The sequence below is a fragment of the Pangasianodon hypophthalmus genome, chromosome 19 (assembly GCF_027358585.1).
Source record: "Pangasianodon hypophthalmus isolate fPanHyp1 chromosome 19, fPanHyp1.pri, whole genome shotgun sequence".
In the NCBI taxonomy this organism is placed as follows: domain Eukaryota; kingdom Metazoa; phylum Chordata; class Actinopteri; order Siluriformes; family Pangasiidae; genus Pangasianodon; species Pangasianodon hypophthalmus.
In genome coordinates, this window is record NC_069728.1 from 13,845,569 (window position 1) to 13,861,154 (window position 15,586).

General features: G+C 37.6%; 1 protein-coding gene across 4 annotated transcripts in view; it reads left to right on the forward strand.

The window, feature by feature from the left end:
* Positions 1-3,927: 3,927 nt before the first annotated feature.
* Positions 3,928-15,586, forward strand: part of LOC113531737 (filamin-A-interacting protein 1) — a 36,688-nt gene continuing 25,029 nt past the window's right edge. The window contains exon 1 of one of the 4 annotated variants that reach the window (XM_026922614.3): positions 3,928-4,377. Coding sequence is in view for 3 of the 4 variants with exons in the window: in XM_053241976.1 (XP_053097951.1) it covers positions 4,685-4,863 (179 nt within the window). In the remaining variant the exon portion in view is untranslated. Of the gene's footprint in view, positions 4,378-4,434; positions 4,864-15,586 lie in introns of those variants that run through there. The other 3 variants (XM_053241976.1, XM_053241977.1, XM_053241975.1) reach the window with 3 other exon arrangements.

A 15,586-nucleotide genomic window follows, 5' to 3' on the forward strand; every position in this document is an offset into this window, starting at 1 on the left:
CTGAACCAGTTGGATACAAGTGCAAGCTCTTTAATGAAAAAGCCAAATTGGTAGACAAAAAAATGTAATCAAAACAAGTTAGAGTTTAAAACGCAAGCAAACTGGGTAATGTACAGGGAAAAAATAGGAAAAACAAATGCTCAGTAATGGGGTTCATGCATGGTAGAGTTGTAACTCTCTTGTAAAAAAAAATTTTTTAGACAATGTGTGCTCAATATATCTACACTATACGGCCAAAAGTTTGTGGATGCCTGACTATTACACCCATATGTGATACCTTCCCCAGCTGCTGTCACAAAGGTGGAAGCACACAATTGTATAGGATGTCTTTGTGTGCTATAGCACTACAATTTCACTTTACTGGACCTAAGAGCATGACAATGCCCTTGTGCACAAAGTGAGCTCCATGAAGACCTGATTTGTCAAGTTTTGAGTGGAGAAACTCAAGTGGCCTCTGAGATGAACTGAAACGCTGACTGTGCCCTAGGCCTCCTCACCCAACATCAATACCTGACTTTGCTAATGTAATTGTGGCTGAACGAGCACAAATCCTCACAGCCACACTCCAAAATCTAGTGGGAAGAGTTCCCAGAAGAGTGGGGGTTATTATAACAGCAAAGGTGGACTAAATCTGGAATGGGATGTTCAAAGATATCCACAAACTTTGGCCATATAGTGTACTTTGTTTTAGTGCATTTTGGGGGAAAAACGTATGATAGAGTAAATAATCCACCTCGTTCATGTTCATTATACCTGGGACTGTATTTCACACGCATCTTCTCAGGCACTGTGCTGACATATTACAGATGTGTCAGTGCAGTGGGCTGAAAAAAATATCAGCCCAAGTGAAGATCAAATCACTGACACAAATGGCTGTATACAGCTTCATATTATTCCGTTCTAACGAAATTCAAAACAATTTGCTTTTAGACATTTCTTAACAGCAAATCAACTGATTTTATGTTTGAACAACTGGGGGCTGCTCACCTGTTAATACCAGCTGCCCCTGCATAACAGGAAAAGAAGGTGGTGAGGAAAAACATCATAAATAGTGTGTGGAGTGGTGTAGGATATATAGAAAGTTCAGTGTTGGTTAATGAGGAACAGGCTTAGTATGGTAGAATGATGGCGATAGGGAGTGATGTAAAGATCGGGCTGGAGTGTGGGGGGGATTCAGGAACAGCAGTAATTCTTAGAGCAGCAGTTGATCCATCATGACACATACTTAATTTCATGTTCTTCTTAAATAAAAATAATCTGAGTATATATATATATGTATACTTGTGTGTAAAACATTACAAATGTAATATTGAAAGCAGACTGTACTGGTCATAGGACATAAATGCTACATATGTCTCTTCTTTAGAGACATTACAGAGCTAAAACCACTCGTAGTGTTCATCCTGAAGCTGAATCGCTTTCTTCCTCAGCACACAGGTTGGTATCAAAGCATGCAAAAGACTGAGGAAGCTGTAGCAAATATAAAAAATAAAAAAAAAACAGTTTGGGTGAGCCTGTGTCCATGATAGCCTCAGATTCCTGTTCTTGATTTGGTCTTCTACTCTTGTAGCCTGTCCACCTCAATGTTTGATGTTTTGTGCATGATGAGATGCTTTTCTGCTCACCACGGTTGTAAAGAGTGATTATATAAGTTACCATATCCTTCCTAGCAGCTCGAAACAATCTAGCCATTTTCCTCTGACCTCTCTTATCAACAACGCGTTTCCACCCACAGAATGGTTGCTTAAATATATATATACACTATATATAGATAGATATATGTATAGTGGGTGTGTGTTTGTGTGCATGTGTGGCGGCCTGCAAAAATCCTTCACATGGTCACATATTGACATTTTGAGCTTTCTATAATTTGAACACAACAGGTTTTCTGAAAACAATAGGTCTCTTTTTTGCAGGTATCTCAACCAGAACTGATGATCTAGCATTTAAAAAAAACTGAAAGAGAGAAAATTGCATTTAAAGATTTCTTTGCCTTATCAAATTGTGAGAAAAGCAGACTTCCCAGACCTAGCTTCAGACTGACTATTTTTACCACGCAGTTTGTGAAACTGGCTCTTTACACAACATCATCTTTGCAGACACTAGAAGGCAAGGTTAAAAAATAGCCTAAATAAAAACATTTCCACAGCATTTTGGTAAAACACATTTATATTTTCATAAAGTATGAAAGTCATAGTATATTACTGGTGGAAAAAAACAGTTTTTTTTTTGTTTTTGACTTCTGACAGCTTTTTTCCAGCCTCACATATTTTGCTATTTTATATACAAATGGGCCACATGTGTGAGACAGGCAGTTTGCACAATGCTAAACTGGTATCTATAAGCAAACAATGAGCTTTATTACCAATAATTATAGTATATGAGAAAGAATAAGTGGCATTCAATGTAAAATCATTGAAAATACCTATCTACTCTGGTGTTTTCTGTGTGTCTTGGCTCCTGAAGTTCAAGGATAACCAAAATCAATCCCAACCTTTTTTTTAACCTCTATAATGTCTGACTCTGGCACCTTATTACCGGTCCATGTACGCAAACACACATTCAGTGACCTCAGTGAGGATAACCTGAGATGCCTTAGTGTGAGTGTTTGAAGATCTGATGCCAGATGAGTCACACTTCAGTGATAGTCTTGTAAAAGTTGCTAGCAGCATGATGATGGACATTATCACAGCCTGGGCTCCATTAGTGGAAAAAATTTTTGTATAAGATAATCTTCATTTATTTGTAGTAACTGATTATTCAGATTGAACAGATATTGTGTTCTAAACTGATACAAATAGAGATACGAATAGGAGGTGCACTATTTGGTTCACAGGGGATCTGGTGAGGTTACGGATCCTGCGGGATTGGTTCTTTTTGTGTAAAAAGAATGAGGCTTATACAGAAAAGAAACAAATCCCCAGCGTTATGTGTTATGAATGATCTGTGATGTTGTGGGGCTGTTTTTCCTCCAAAGGCCCAGAGAACCTTGTGAGTATAAATTCAATTAAATTCAATCTGTTTTATAATAGCGCTTTTAACAATGGACATTGTCTCAAAGCAGCTTTACAGAAATCCGATTTAGATCCCTAATGAGCAAACCAGAGGTGATGATGGCAAGGAAAAACTCCCTGGTGAATTGTATGATAGAGTATTAATATATAAAGTATGACTTAGGAAATTTAATGGAAATATTGGCTTCATTTTTTTCTGTTTCTACCTGGTTAAGGTGATGAAGGATATTACAGTATAATATTTTCCTTTTTGTCATAAACTAGTGATGTCTATCAATATGACAGCCTGACTTACACTGACCTTTAAAAACGTTCTTGATACTTTATTCATTTTATTATAATTATTATAATAATTATTATTTTTTATATTTAAACGCCTTTAAATGTATTTTTTTGCGGTACAAATAAAGTGTGATGTCTTTTCTGTGTCCACAGTATTTAAAAACTTCACTCTTGATGAATTATAGATGGCTTTTCGGCACCTTTTAACCATCTCTGTGCTCACTAGGATTTCTTGAAGGCTCTGACTTGATAGCGTCTGATTCTGTATATTTAACGTAAATGTAGGACTCGGTTTTGATTGTTTGTCATGAAGGTTATACTGTGGTTACAGATGATCCCTTTCATTGAACACGTTTGTCTTAAACATGTTAAATAAAGCTTGACACAGTGTATTTAATGTGAACACAGCCCTGGGTTTGGTATAAACTTGCGCCAATGTTCACCAAGTCCATTTCGGGCTGTATAATATGGCTTTGCTGGAATGATCTCTGTGTTTATGGGGGAGTCTGAGAGCTCAGCTGTCAGCTGGGCCTGGAAAGCTCGGCCACAATCTGCTCAGCTGCTAACAGCAATGAGTGAGTGAGAACACGGTTTAAATATAGACACAGTTCTGGTCCATACACTCCATACACTGCTTTAATTTCACTCTGTGGAACAAAAAGGAGGAGTGGGAGTCTACCAACGGTCTGCTTGGCTCTCTCTGACCTTGCTTACTTGGAGCTTGGAGCTTGAATTTTAAAGTGCTGGTGGTGATAGAGAAGATCTGACCACCTCCTTCTTCTGATTGGTCACTCTCTTTCTCTCTCTCCCTCTCTCTCTCTCTCTCTCTCTTGCCACACTCTCCTTTCTCTCTCTTCTCCTTCTAAGCATGTCAGAGTGTCTCTGCTGGCTCGCAGAGTTCGAGAGAGGACAAAACACAGACAGGGAGTTAGAGGCAGGAAAGAGAGTTGGAAAGAGTTCTCTTTCTCATGGTGTCTCCTTCTGGGCTGTTCAGCTGAAGCAGAAGTCAGAAGAAGGACTGGGAATTTTTTTAGGATTTTGCTTTCTGTAAGCACTCATACTTTGGGACCATTGTTGAAAGGTAGGGCACTGCTCTTGTTTCTCAGCTTGTGTTTGTTTTGTCTAATATCCAACAGTGCTATAAGGAACTGTCATGTGTGTTTATAATACTGAACAAGAACCTCATGGAGAAAATGATTACTGAACATTTCCCATTTTGCAATAGCAACTTTCCCACATCCAATAGAATCCACATGTCCTTGATTTGTGTGCACACATTTAGCTTTTCAATCCTTTTCCTTTCCCTTGTTCATTATTGATTTATGTCTATGGGAATGATAATCACCAAAATTATAACATGTGTGCTTTGACTCATTGCTGTACAACTCATGCGAGTTACTCTCAGAGTCCCACATTCGAGGGAAAGCTATCACTCAAAAATCTCTGGCTGCAATTCTGAGTTTCAGCAAAGTCTCTGTTCAGGAAATGCTTCCATACGTTGCTTTAACGGATTACATCTCAGAGTGGTGGAGAGCTCAGCATCACACCCAGGAGAGTTAGGTGAGAGGTAAGCTTTCAGACTTGACAAGGAAATGATACAGTGACGGTGTCATAAGTCAGACTCAGACACTGTGCCTCTACAATCTGAGAGATTTTTAAACATTTCAGTTTGTAAAGCTTAGGATCCAAACACATTAATATCCAGAAAGAGACACAATTAGTGTAAATCTTAAGGGAATAGTTTAGTGAAAAATCTATTTTACACAATGTTTCCCTTATCCCAAATGTAACCCATCAGCCACAGACATGTTTAGTGTCTGATATTTATTTCTTTAGTTTTGCACTGGAAATATCAAGCTAATCTATCTAACAAGCAATAGACATTAGTCTCACCCAAAAAACTTTCTGTAAATATCTGCCTCAAACCATATCCTGTTCTTTGGCAACACTGCACAAATACTGTATGATTTAGTGTAATCTTTAAAAATAATGATATATATATATATATATATATATATTTTTTTTTTTTTAAAAAGGGTCAGTATTTGGCAAAACACCAGTGTTATGGGGGCAGCCATCTTGGACAATCACTTTTTCAAGGTGGAAGTGCAATGGAAAGCTGGAAGTTGTACTGGTGGTAATATAGTTGAATGCAAATTTGTAAATACAGACACTCTTTGCTATGTTAACATTTTTTTTTCAAATGATCTTTATGATTTTGCTTAAAGCAAATTTATTTAGAGTAATGTTTGGGTGCCTATTTACAGAAAAGATAGCCATAAATACATTAGTCACATAGATGCAGTGCAACACTAAAGCAGCAAGTCTTGTCATGGCTGATTGACCACATTTGGTTTAAATTGTGCAAAGTTGATTTTATGCTGAACTCTTCCTTAGTTTCTTAATGAGTTAATGGTAGATGATGTCTGGGCTTCGATCCTGTATTGGAAAATTCCATGCTAAGGCCATTTCAGTGAAACAGCACAACATGACTTGTGTAGCATTAAATAACGGCATTCCATCGTGTTAAGCTTCAGTATTCGTAGAACTTCACACAGGTCACAGAAAAGTGATTTGAGCTGGTGTGTTTTTCACTTGGCTGACAGCAAGCTATATGTCCAGGATTTACAATAACAACTAGCTCCCTGGTGGACCTTGAAATCCTCATATTTCTTCTATAAATATAAATATACTGGACAACGTAGGGTTCTCAAATTTCTACGCAATCCCGCTCTATTTCTTGTTGGCAAGTTTTACTTTGTGTCTCTTTTATGAAAACTATTTCATTTGGTGTGTGGAAGATACATAATAACGTTTCACCTTCATTTTGGTCTGCTTTTCCTGGCATCTGTTCATAGACTAAATGAAATAATCAAATAATCACGTCTTAACAGACAATATGGTGTCCTTCCTTGTGATAACATAGAGGCATGTTGCTTGTTGTCTTTTTTTTCCAGAGGTATCTTAATTGCCTCTGTCACCCTCAGGAATGGCTAACACCATGTTTTCTCTTAAACGGTAGCCAGAGCCGGCGTCACAGCTTTGAGCTAAGCGATAAGCGGCTCTGCCCATGAGATCAGCAGCCTAATTCAGCTCAGCCATGTCACTGAGGGAGAGAAACAACAGCACAGAAACTGCCTGACGCATAGCAACATAACAGGCAGTACAGCATTATGAAGGTTTAGGGTTTTTCCTACAGGAATTCTATAACGTATTGCAGTAGAAAGCTACAGAACACTCATGTGTACAAATAGTCTGCCGGATTAGAAACTCAGTCATCATCTGGTAGTTTATTAAATGATTAAAACAATGGAGTTGAAAGCTAAAAGCATTATTTCATCTCTCACTATATCTAGTTTTGGTTAAATTTTAGACAGTATTTCTTTTCATCATAATCTAATTTTAGTCTATAATCTAGATTTGAATTATAGCCTACAGAAAGTAATAGATGTGTGTAGCAACTGAAGCATATACGGTATGTAAAGATTTTGGTTGACAGACTTTCATAACTTAAATCGTGTATCCTTGAATCTTGAGTGAAAAACTAAATGCGTAAGCGCCAGACACTGGCTGATCAACTGCATTTCTGGAAGAAATCATCTGTGTAAATTAGATTAAAAGCTTTTTTAAGTTCTTATATTTAAGCTGGAACGAATCTGTTGAGAAGTGCTAAAAACACAGTCAACAGTATGTGTTTAGACATCTCAAGGCCCGCAGCCTTCTTTCAGTGGGTGTTTCTTAAAATTCCAGCCATGAAACACAGAATTTTCTTTATATCCTGGTCGTCATGACACGACCACACACACTGGAGCTAATCATTTATCACATACATGTATAAAAACAGATGCAGATACTGAAAAATCTGATGTTACGATAACCTCTTTTTCACAACTTGTCCGTCCAAACATTCCTAAACATTTCAGAAAGGCATCATGGGAATGCTGTGATATCTATTTGATTTAAACTTCTTTCAGATGCTTCTACAATTCGTAAGATATTTGGAGAGCTTCACTGTGAATGTAACCCTTGAGATTCTTGAGCACTGGAAGATAAGTCTGAAAGCCGTCATAAGTGGTGGAGACACTGGACATAGTCAGCATTTGTTCTTTCTCTTTCTCTCTCCTCCCCTTGCTCTTTCTCTGCTCTCTCTGCATTTACTTTATGAGGGAAGTGATCTCATTTCCATCCCAGCAGAAAGGCATTTGAGACCAGGCTGCTTGAGGAGTACATCTGGCCAGTGATGTCACTCCTCTGGACACGGATGGCTCTGTCTGTGGAGATAAACCTCCAAACTTATCACTCGCGTTCACTCATTCATCACACTCACTCAGCCCCAAAACTCCTTCTCCTCCTTTTACATTTCACTTATTCCAGACCATTAAAAATGAAACATGACCCCAAGTGTTATACAACTATACATGTTTCTCGCTTGGTCTGTAATGAAGTACAGTAACTCTGGAGCCTTTCCCCAACTAAGGCCTGCATTTATGACCTCTATTTTTATACTCACTCTGGAGTTATGGCCCTTCATCCACTGTAGGTGACCTGTAATAGGGTCACGTTCATGTGGAGGACGGCTCAAATAGACTTCGGCAGAAAGTCCCTCTCTATTTATGCTAACTTTCAGATTTTTCTTTAACTCCTCACCCATTAGATCCACCACAGATGCTTCATGGCTTCATGTTACAAATTCATTGAGTAAAAAATTGATGACCTGATGTCCAATGATGTGTGTATAAAATTGGACACCTGTAGATAAAAAAACTAACAGAAACAGAAACTTTCGGTGAGTTAAGTAGCTTTAGATTTGCTAGTAATGGTCTAATCCATTAATATTAAAGGAATACTCAAGTGTTTTTCAACCCAAACTCTATCTACATTATCTATACCATGTGGATTAACACAGACAATAATTTTGACCCATTTCCGTGTACTGAGAAAACAGTGACAACCTGTTTACTCCAAACCGGGGCCTATGGGCAGATGTTGAATTTCCTAAATAAATGCTTTCATAAATTCATCAATCAGAGTTATTTCTAAATTAAGCTATAAATCTGTATAATTTACCCTTTCCGAGATGAAGAAAAACTTTTTAGAGGAAAGAATTTGTGGTTATGCGTCACCACTATATTTGTGTGGATCTGGTTGCACATGGATACCACAAAACCTAAAGAGTAAGGAACCGTAATTACTTTTTACTGTATTGGATAAAACTTCATAAGAACAGCTTTGGTAAGACTTCCTCTCAAGTCCATCTCATCCTAAGACCTTTGTTGTTATAGGGTAACTGTGTTTCAAATTCATGGTTTGTTTTTCAAACTTACTGATGAACAACTGCCCTTAAACATCCATTACAAGTGAGTTTTAAGTAAACAGTGCAAAAAAAAGGATTTCTGTTTCTGGTAATCACACAAACGCTACAGATGCAGCAGATCGGGATTCGGGGGAAAAAAGCTGGAGAATTCCTTTAACATTCCAGACAGGCAAACATCAAACCATATGTCATACGACATCCAAGGATGTCTCTCATGTCACGCTGATCCTAAAGATAAATGCTAAGTGACAAAAGCACAGAGCAGATGGCTGAGAAGTAATTAGACTAAAGCTAGATTTATGATTTAGACCATGTAACTTGGACTCACCCATGATGTTTTAGGCTCAGAGTGCCAGCTGTGAGGTGCTGTGTATTAATAGCAGCCCAAATTGGAAAGCATCACACACTCAGTGTGAAGTGTGAAACCTGTTGATGAAATTAAATGAAATCGGAGATCAGGCTAGGAAGCTAGTGGATTCTAGTTAACAGAATCTAAAAGTATTCCAAAAAAAATTCTACTTCTGAAATTGTATCTTTTTAATAACCAGGACGATTCCTATTATATTTGTTTAGGTCATTATGTTTCACAGATTATACAAGAGTGCTGTTCTCTGTTCTGATTGGTCAGATGTTGTTGATTAGTTTTATATAACAGCAGCTGTGGCAATAGTTCTGGCTGCAAATCACAGGTTTGTCTTAATTCGTGAGTGTGATTGTTGATATGGTGGAATTTTCTGTGAGGAGATGTTTATTTATCATTTTTGAAGGGAGTCTCCAGTGTCAGCACTTTGAAACACTCAGAGGTAAAGCTGTAATTTCAAGTTTTCTGACACAGGAAAATCTTAAGGATGGAGGGCTTTGCGGTTTCTTGGCAACCACACAAGCTTTTTTTTTTTTCGTATTAACTTCAGGAGAGAGAAAAAGAAGAGAGTGGTGAAGGAATGGCAATAATGTAAAGGATAAAAGGCACTAATGTGTTTCACAAAATTAAATGTAACTATAAATGGATAAAACCACATGTTCTTTAATAATTTATTTGTAAAAATAGCACTGGTAAATTGATGCGGTATAAGATGAATAAAGCATGATGTTATTGGAAAGTAATCAACTCCAGGGCGGAGTTGAAAAAGGCCCTTGGCTTCACATGATGCTGTATCATTGATTATTTTCCTGTAATTGCATGCGCCTTTGTGTTTATCCATTACACAAGATTTCCTCAATGTATTATATTATATTATATAACAGCAGATAAAAATCTATTTCCTATAACATGTTCTAACTTTAGGATAACCACAACAATGTCTTAGCTTTTGTTTTAAGATGCTTTTCTGTACTCAGCTCTTACACTCAGCTTGTTAATCAATTATTCAGTTTAAAATATGAAACTAATAGGAAAGCTGTGTAGTTATAGTATTTCTGGACCCACCAATGGCTCCTGGGTTAAAAACAGAAAGCTGTGTTTTGATGAGCATTGGAAAACCTGCTGTTAGATATGTCATATGTTTATATTGCACAATGATGACTATAGACACTATGAAAGGCCAATGGAGGAACTAAACAATGTGTTTAGTTTCAACAACAAAATGCTCATTAGCAAATGCTGGCTCTCCCATGGGCCAAGATACTGGAATTAACTGACCAATTCTAACTGGAGAGACTAGTGAAACGCTCTTATCTGACATTTGCGACACTTTTTCCACAGTTCTCACCAATTCTCTGTCCATAAATCTGTAATAATATTGATCTAAACCTTGTCAAATGAAATAGGCTCAAATTTTTCTACTGAACTTCATCAGCTTTGATCTTAAACACTTTTTGGTTTCTTTTCCATCTAGTCTAGTTATAACTTAATCTAACACAAAGTATTTGGTTCACGGCTAACAGCTCTGTGTGTATTCTTGGGTTCTTTGTAGGAGACATAGTTGATTCTTGACTTTGATATTGTAGTTTATGTTTTCCTAACTCAACATAAGATATTATAAGATAAGATACATTTCTAAATTAGGAAAGTTTGGATTTGCCGTTTGTAAGAAAATCAAAGAGGGCCCTTGAAATTCTCAAAGTTTTACAGGGATTTTGTTAAGACACTATATTCTGGGCTTCCATCTTGTTGAGAAATATTTTGGAGATACACAGTAGGTGTGTTAGATTTTTAGCAGCCCCAGTAGTGCTGCTTTTTCAGGGCAGAAGAGAAGCTACACACAACAGTGACCCTCCTGACCTTGTAGTGACCCACTGGTCTTCGTAACACAGATCTGTTCAGGACTGCAAATCGCCATGGCAAATCAGGCATTCACAAAAAAACAAACATCAATCCACTAAAACTAAACCCTTGTAGAGGTTTACTACAGTTTAGCGTGTGCCCATATGTTCTTATATAAACCAAGTGTCACTATGTAAACAAAATAAAGCAACAGAAACTTGAGGACATGCAAAGCTAAAAGGAGATATGACCTTGCAGTTCTCCCTAATGCTAAAGTCGAACTGATGAGCCTTATGGTAAGTCAAAAGCTTTTCCCCAAAGGAAGAGTATGGGTCTGTTCATGTTACTATCACCTTATTTAGTCACATTTCTGCTGATCCGAATTCTATTCTCAGAAATTTTCTTTCAGGATCAGAAAATGATGATGGTGGGGGTTGGAAAGGCTCCAGCACCTGTCACAAGCTTGTTTTATTGCCGCTAACTAGACACACTCCCGGCTCAGCTTAAGGGGGTGGAAATGGCAAGAATGTGTTAGTGTCTTTCTTCATTACTTGTCTGGGAGTGCTCTTCCGTTGTGTCTTTCACACGAGATAAGGAAAAGAAACCATAACGTGATGTGATCTGAAAATATGGAAAGGGGGAATGGGGTGTGTTAGCATGGAATGGAAGCAGTCATGAAGAGAATATTAGCACTGATCTGACTGGCCGCTGGCTGAAAGAGGGTGGCAGGTGGATATTAGCACCCAGGAGAAGCCAAAATACTGTGGCCTCGAGTCTGTTTATGTCCCACAGCAATTGCGTTAGCAATGCCTGGCTGGCAAGAGCCGGTCTTTGTGTTCCCAGTTTAGCCTGCCTGCCATCCCAATGAGGATTATGTATGTCAGCACACCCAAGCAGAATCCATGGCTATATTTAAGTGTTGTCTACTTGTGGTGCTGAACACCCCAATAACCCAATAATTTAGGGAATTCATTAACATAAGAGGAGCAAACATGCTACAGTGGTAAGTATGCTAAGATCTCGACCTCTGGCCGTGTAACATTGCGCACAATTGGCGGCTGGAGTTAAACCGATGCTTTGGCAAGTGTTGTCATGCAGAAAAGAGATCAAGTAATACTGTTTGGTGTTTCCCAAGAGTACACAAGGGAAAGACTGCATAAATATCAACTTCAGGCAGCTGTAAATCGCAACCAGGGTTCTGAACAAACACCCTTGGTTCTCTCTCAATCCTAGTCCTTGGATTTAGTCTTAGAAATGTAAAACTGACCATTATTTTCAATGATCATTTTATACTTCAGAACTTTATTTGTCTTTAATACAAAAAATCCCAAACCAAAACAACAACAACAACAATGACAATATATAGAATTGAGCCTGGGAATAAAATTGCTGATCTTAAGGTTTCATGGATTACCAAAATCTTTTTAAAACACACCAATAACATACCATTAATGTTACATTAAATGTTCTATAGAAAATGGCATTCTATAGAAAATGGGATTAATTTGGACAACCATCAAACACAAGTCTCTAGGTATTCATTTACAGAAAATGATGCATGTTATTGTTTACATGTTGTAGTTGTCTTAGGTCACGGTCTGTTGACATTGTTGACCGTGAACTTTACACTTGTGAAATTTCCTGCTATTGACTTGTTTTAAAATTACATTTGAAGAGCTGTTGTTTATTTGAGTTTGAGGAATTATATCTGTGAAACCCTGTTTAATTACCACCTTTAATGTCTTTAACTTTTGACCAGTTTTTACAACTATATCACTTGCTATTATTGGTTATTTTCAGGGATTGCTTTTACAGTACTATTTTTTTCGGTCATTTCTGTGTAGAGTTCTCAAGACTGATATTATGGAAATGTAATTAAAACTAGTTTTCTGGCTCCCGAGTGGCGCAAGATGCGTTCATGCTATTGTTCAGCAATCACGAGTCCAAGTCCAAGTTTTGTTCGAGTCCAAAAGCACAACATTAGCCGTGCTCTCTTGTGGGAGAGATGTCATACTCTCTTTCCCCTATCAATCACAGCAAAATGCAAAAAAGCCCAAAAACTAGTTTTCAATATCTCTGTTTCTACAACTGAGTATCTGCAATATTAATATTATAATAATATTATTAATAACAAATATCTGCATTATATATGACTTATTTATCTGAAAATAAGATACACGATATAGTAAATCCATTAAACTCACACATATATGTTGCTTTAATTATCAAATTTTAAACAGTAGTTAACAACTGCCTCGACTGAAGGAATTAAGTTTAAATTTTGAAACTTTTGAAACTAAATTTTATCATCTTTGATATCATCATTATGTCAGGGTATCATTAATATCTTCATCAGGGTGAGGGCTAGAACATGCTCCCTCTTAAATACATGAAACTGGTCACTGCGTCTTTTCAAAATGCAGCTCATAATGTAATGGAGCACGTGTACACAGTGAGAGGAAAACGCTAACTGCCCTCTTCTGCATACCTAAGCACACTCTGGAGCCTACATCTCCAACAGATTATACCTGAACTCCTTCAAATAGGTATCATTCATTTATTCATTCATCGTCAGTAAGCACTTTATCCTGATCAGGGTCACAGTGGATCCGGAGGCTATCCGAGGAAAACTGGGCATGAGGTGGGAATACACCCTGGATCACAAATAAGGGATCATGTTGGTGCCAAAATGTTCATATCAGTTGAGTCTTAATATAGAAGTTACATTATCGCCAGTGGAGTGAATCAAAGGTGCTACATGTTATCAACCGTAATCAGACTGCCATAAATACAAGCCTATAATTTTAGACAGTGAAGCTTGAGCTGTCGTATGAGTTCAGAAGCATAAATTAGCACTGATCTAAATTATAGAGACAAACTGAGAATTTGCAACATAAACTTGGTATTCAGATCTTAATCCTTTTTTTGGTCTTCTGAACAATGTTATTTAATGTAACTTTAATAGGAGTATTATGGAATAGAATAAAAAAACTTTACTGTCACAATGAACTTGAAGTAGATTTGAATCTCCTATGACACTTATATACATAATAATATTTAAGAAATAGTGTTCCAAAATCTACTGAGTGCAAGGTTGCTATGTAAAAAGGTAATAAATGCAATAATAATAGTAGCATATTGCATAATATATGAGTTTGTGCAATTATCCAGCCCACACAGGCGGTCTACTGAAATGCTGTTGTTTAAGTAAACATAACAAGTCATTGCTGTTTTGAATTGTTGCTTGTATAAACTTATGTGATACTCAATCTTTGTGTAAACTGCACACTGAAGTATTACACCCTGAGCTGAGGATGCCAGACTTCTTTACAAACCAAACTGAGGTTCGAAATGAAGACAGCACCCACAGGAGTGCTTGGCTGTTCCCCTATAATGACTATTAATAACCCAAACACTAAACGAGTTGTTACAGATCCAATGAGTCACAAGCTGGTTTCATCAGCATCCCACAAACGTGTGAGGCCCTGAACTTACTGCACTCAAGCGTTTGTGTGAACTACGTTTACCAGAAACGGTCATAAAACAGCTCGCCAAATCGCCTCCTCCTCCTCCACTTGAGGCAGTGTGTAAGGCCATCGTCACGTAAGCAAAGACTGGGACATGTCCGGACGACAGTGCTGTCATACTTGGAATTGTTTTCTCATAGTCGTAATAATAAATATTCATTTTCCGAGCGGTGTACCTTGTTAATGGGTTTAGTGAATGAACACGTTATTTTGATTGCAGGCCTTCCTATTAATGTGTCTGTGCTGCTCAGCATTTTCAGCATCCTCTCATGTACAGAATAGAGCCGCAGAACCAGAAACACTCTCAAGATCCAAAGAAGGCAGGGATCCGACCTCATGGAAATCATGAGTGTGTCTCAGTTTGATAATGGAAACAATGGGCTCACGCTTTAACATGCGAGACCCACGTCACACACACGCGCAGCCTGATCAGACCTCTTAACACTGAAGTGTCAGCAGATGTGTTTGAAATTCATGATTAGATTAGACACCCACCTACTTTTGTCTAATTTACCCTAATTAAAGGTACTGTTTGTAATTTTTAAAAGTGTTTCAAACACATCTTTAAAAAACTGTGGTTTGTAATAAAGGCATGCAGTGAATCTAGTCACTAATTACTTCATTTCTGGCTTCTGTTCACATTTTTCTGAAATCTGCTTTGCCTCCAGCAGCTCACGAGGCAAATGTAGTTTCAACAGAGGGGTTTAGTCGGATGGCAGAAGGCAGTGGTTTATTATTTGCCTTGGAGGCAATAAATGGCTGTTTAACTCCAATATGAACTGGAGATACTCTTACAATCCTAAAGTTGGTTATTTTCCTTTACTAGCACATCCTGAAATATTTGACTCCTCTCACACCACAGCACTAACAATTTTTTATTTAATTAAAGAATGATATTGCACATTTGAACCATTTCTAGGTACATTTAATGTTGTGGAACATCTGTGAAACAAGTTCCTGTTATAACTTATGTTACAGCAGCTATAAACAGTCATTCCCACATCAGAATCTCTTTTATTCTCTCTCTTGAAGTTAATAAGATGAGGCAATAAAAAATACACAGCTTGTCCTGTTACCATGGAACTGCAAAGCACTCCGGCATTACCTCCGACTCTTACAAATCACTGACACAGAAGATTCCTTCTAAAAATGCTAAATAAACATCTCACAAAAACCTATGCCATATCAACAATTACACACACTTTTATGTATTTTTCATTACTCGTACTTCCTTACTGGTCCTTGT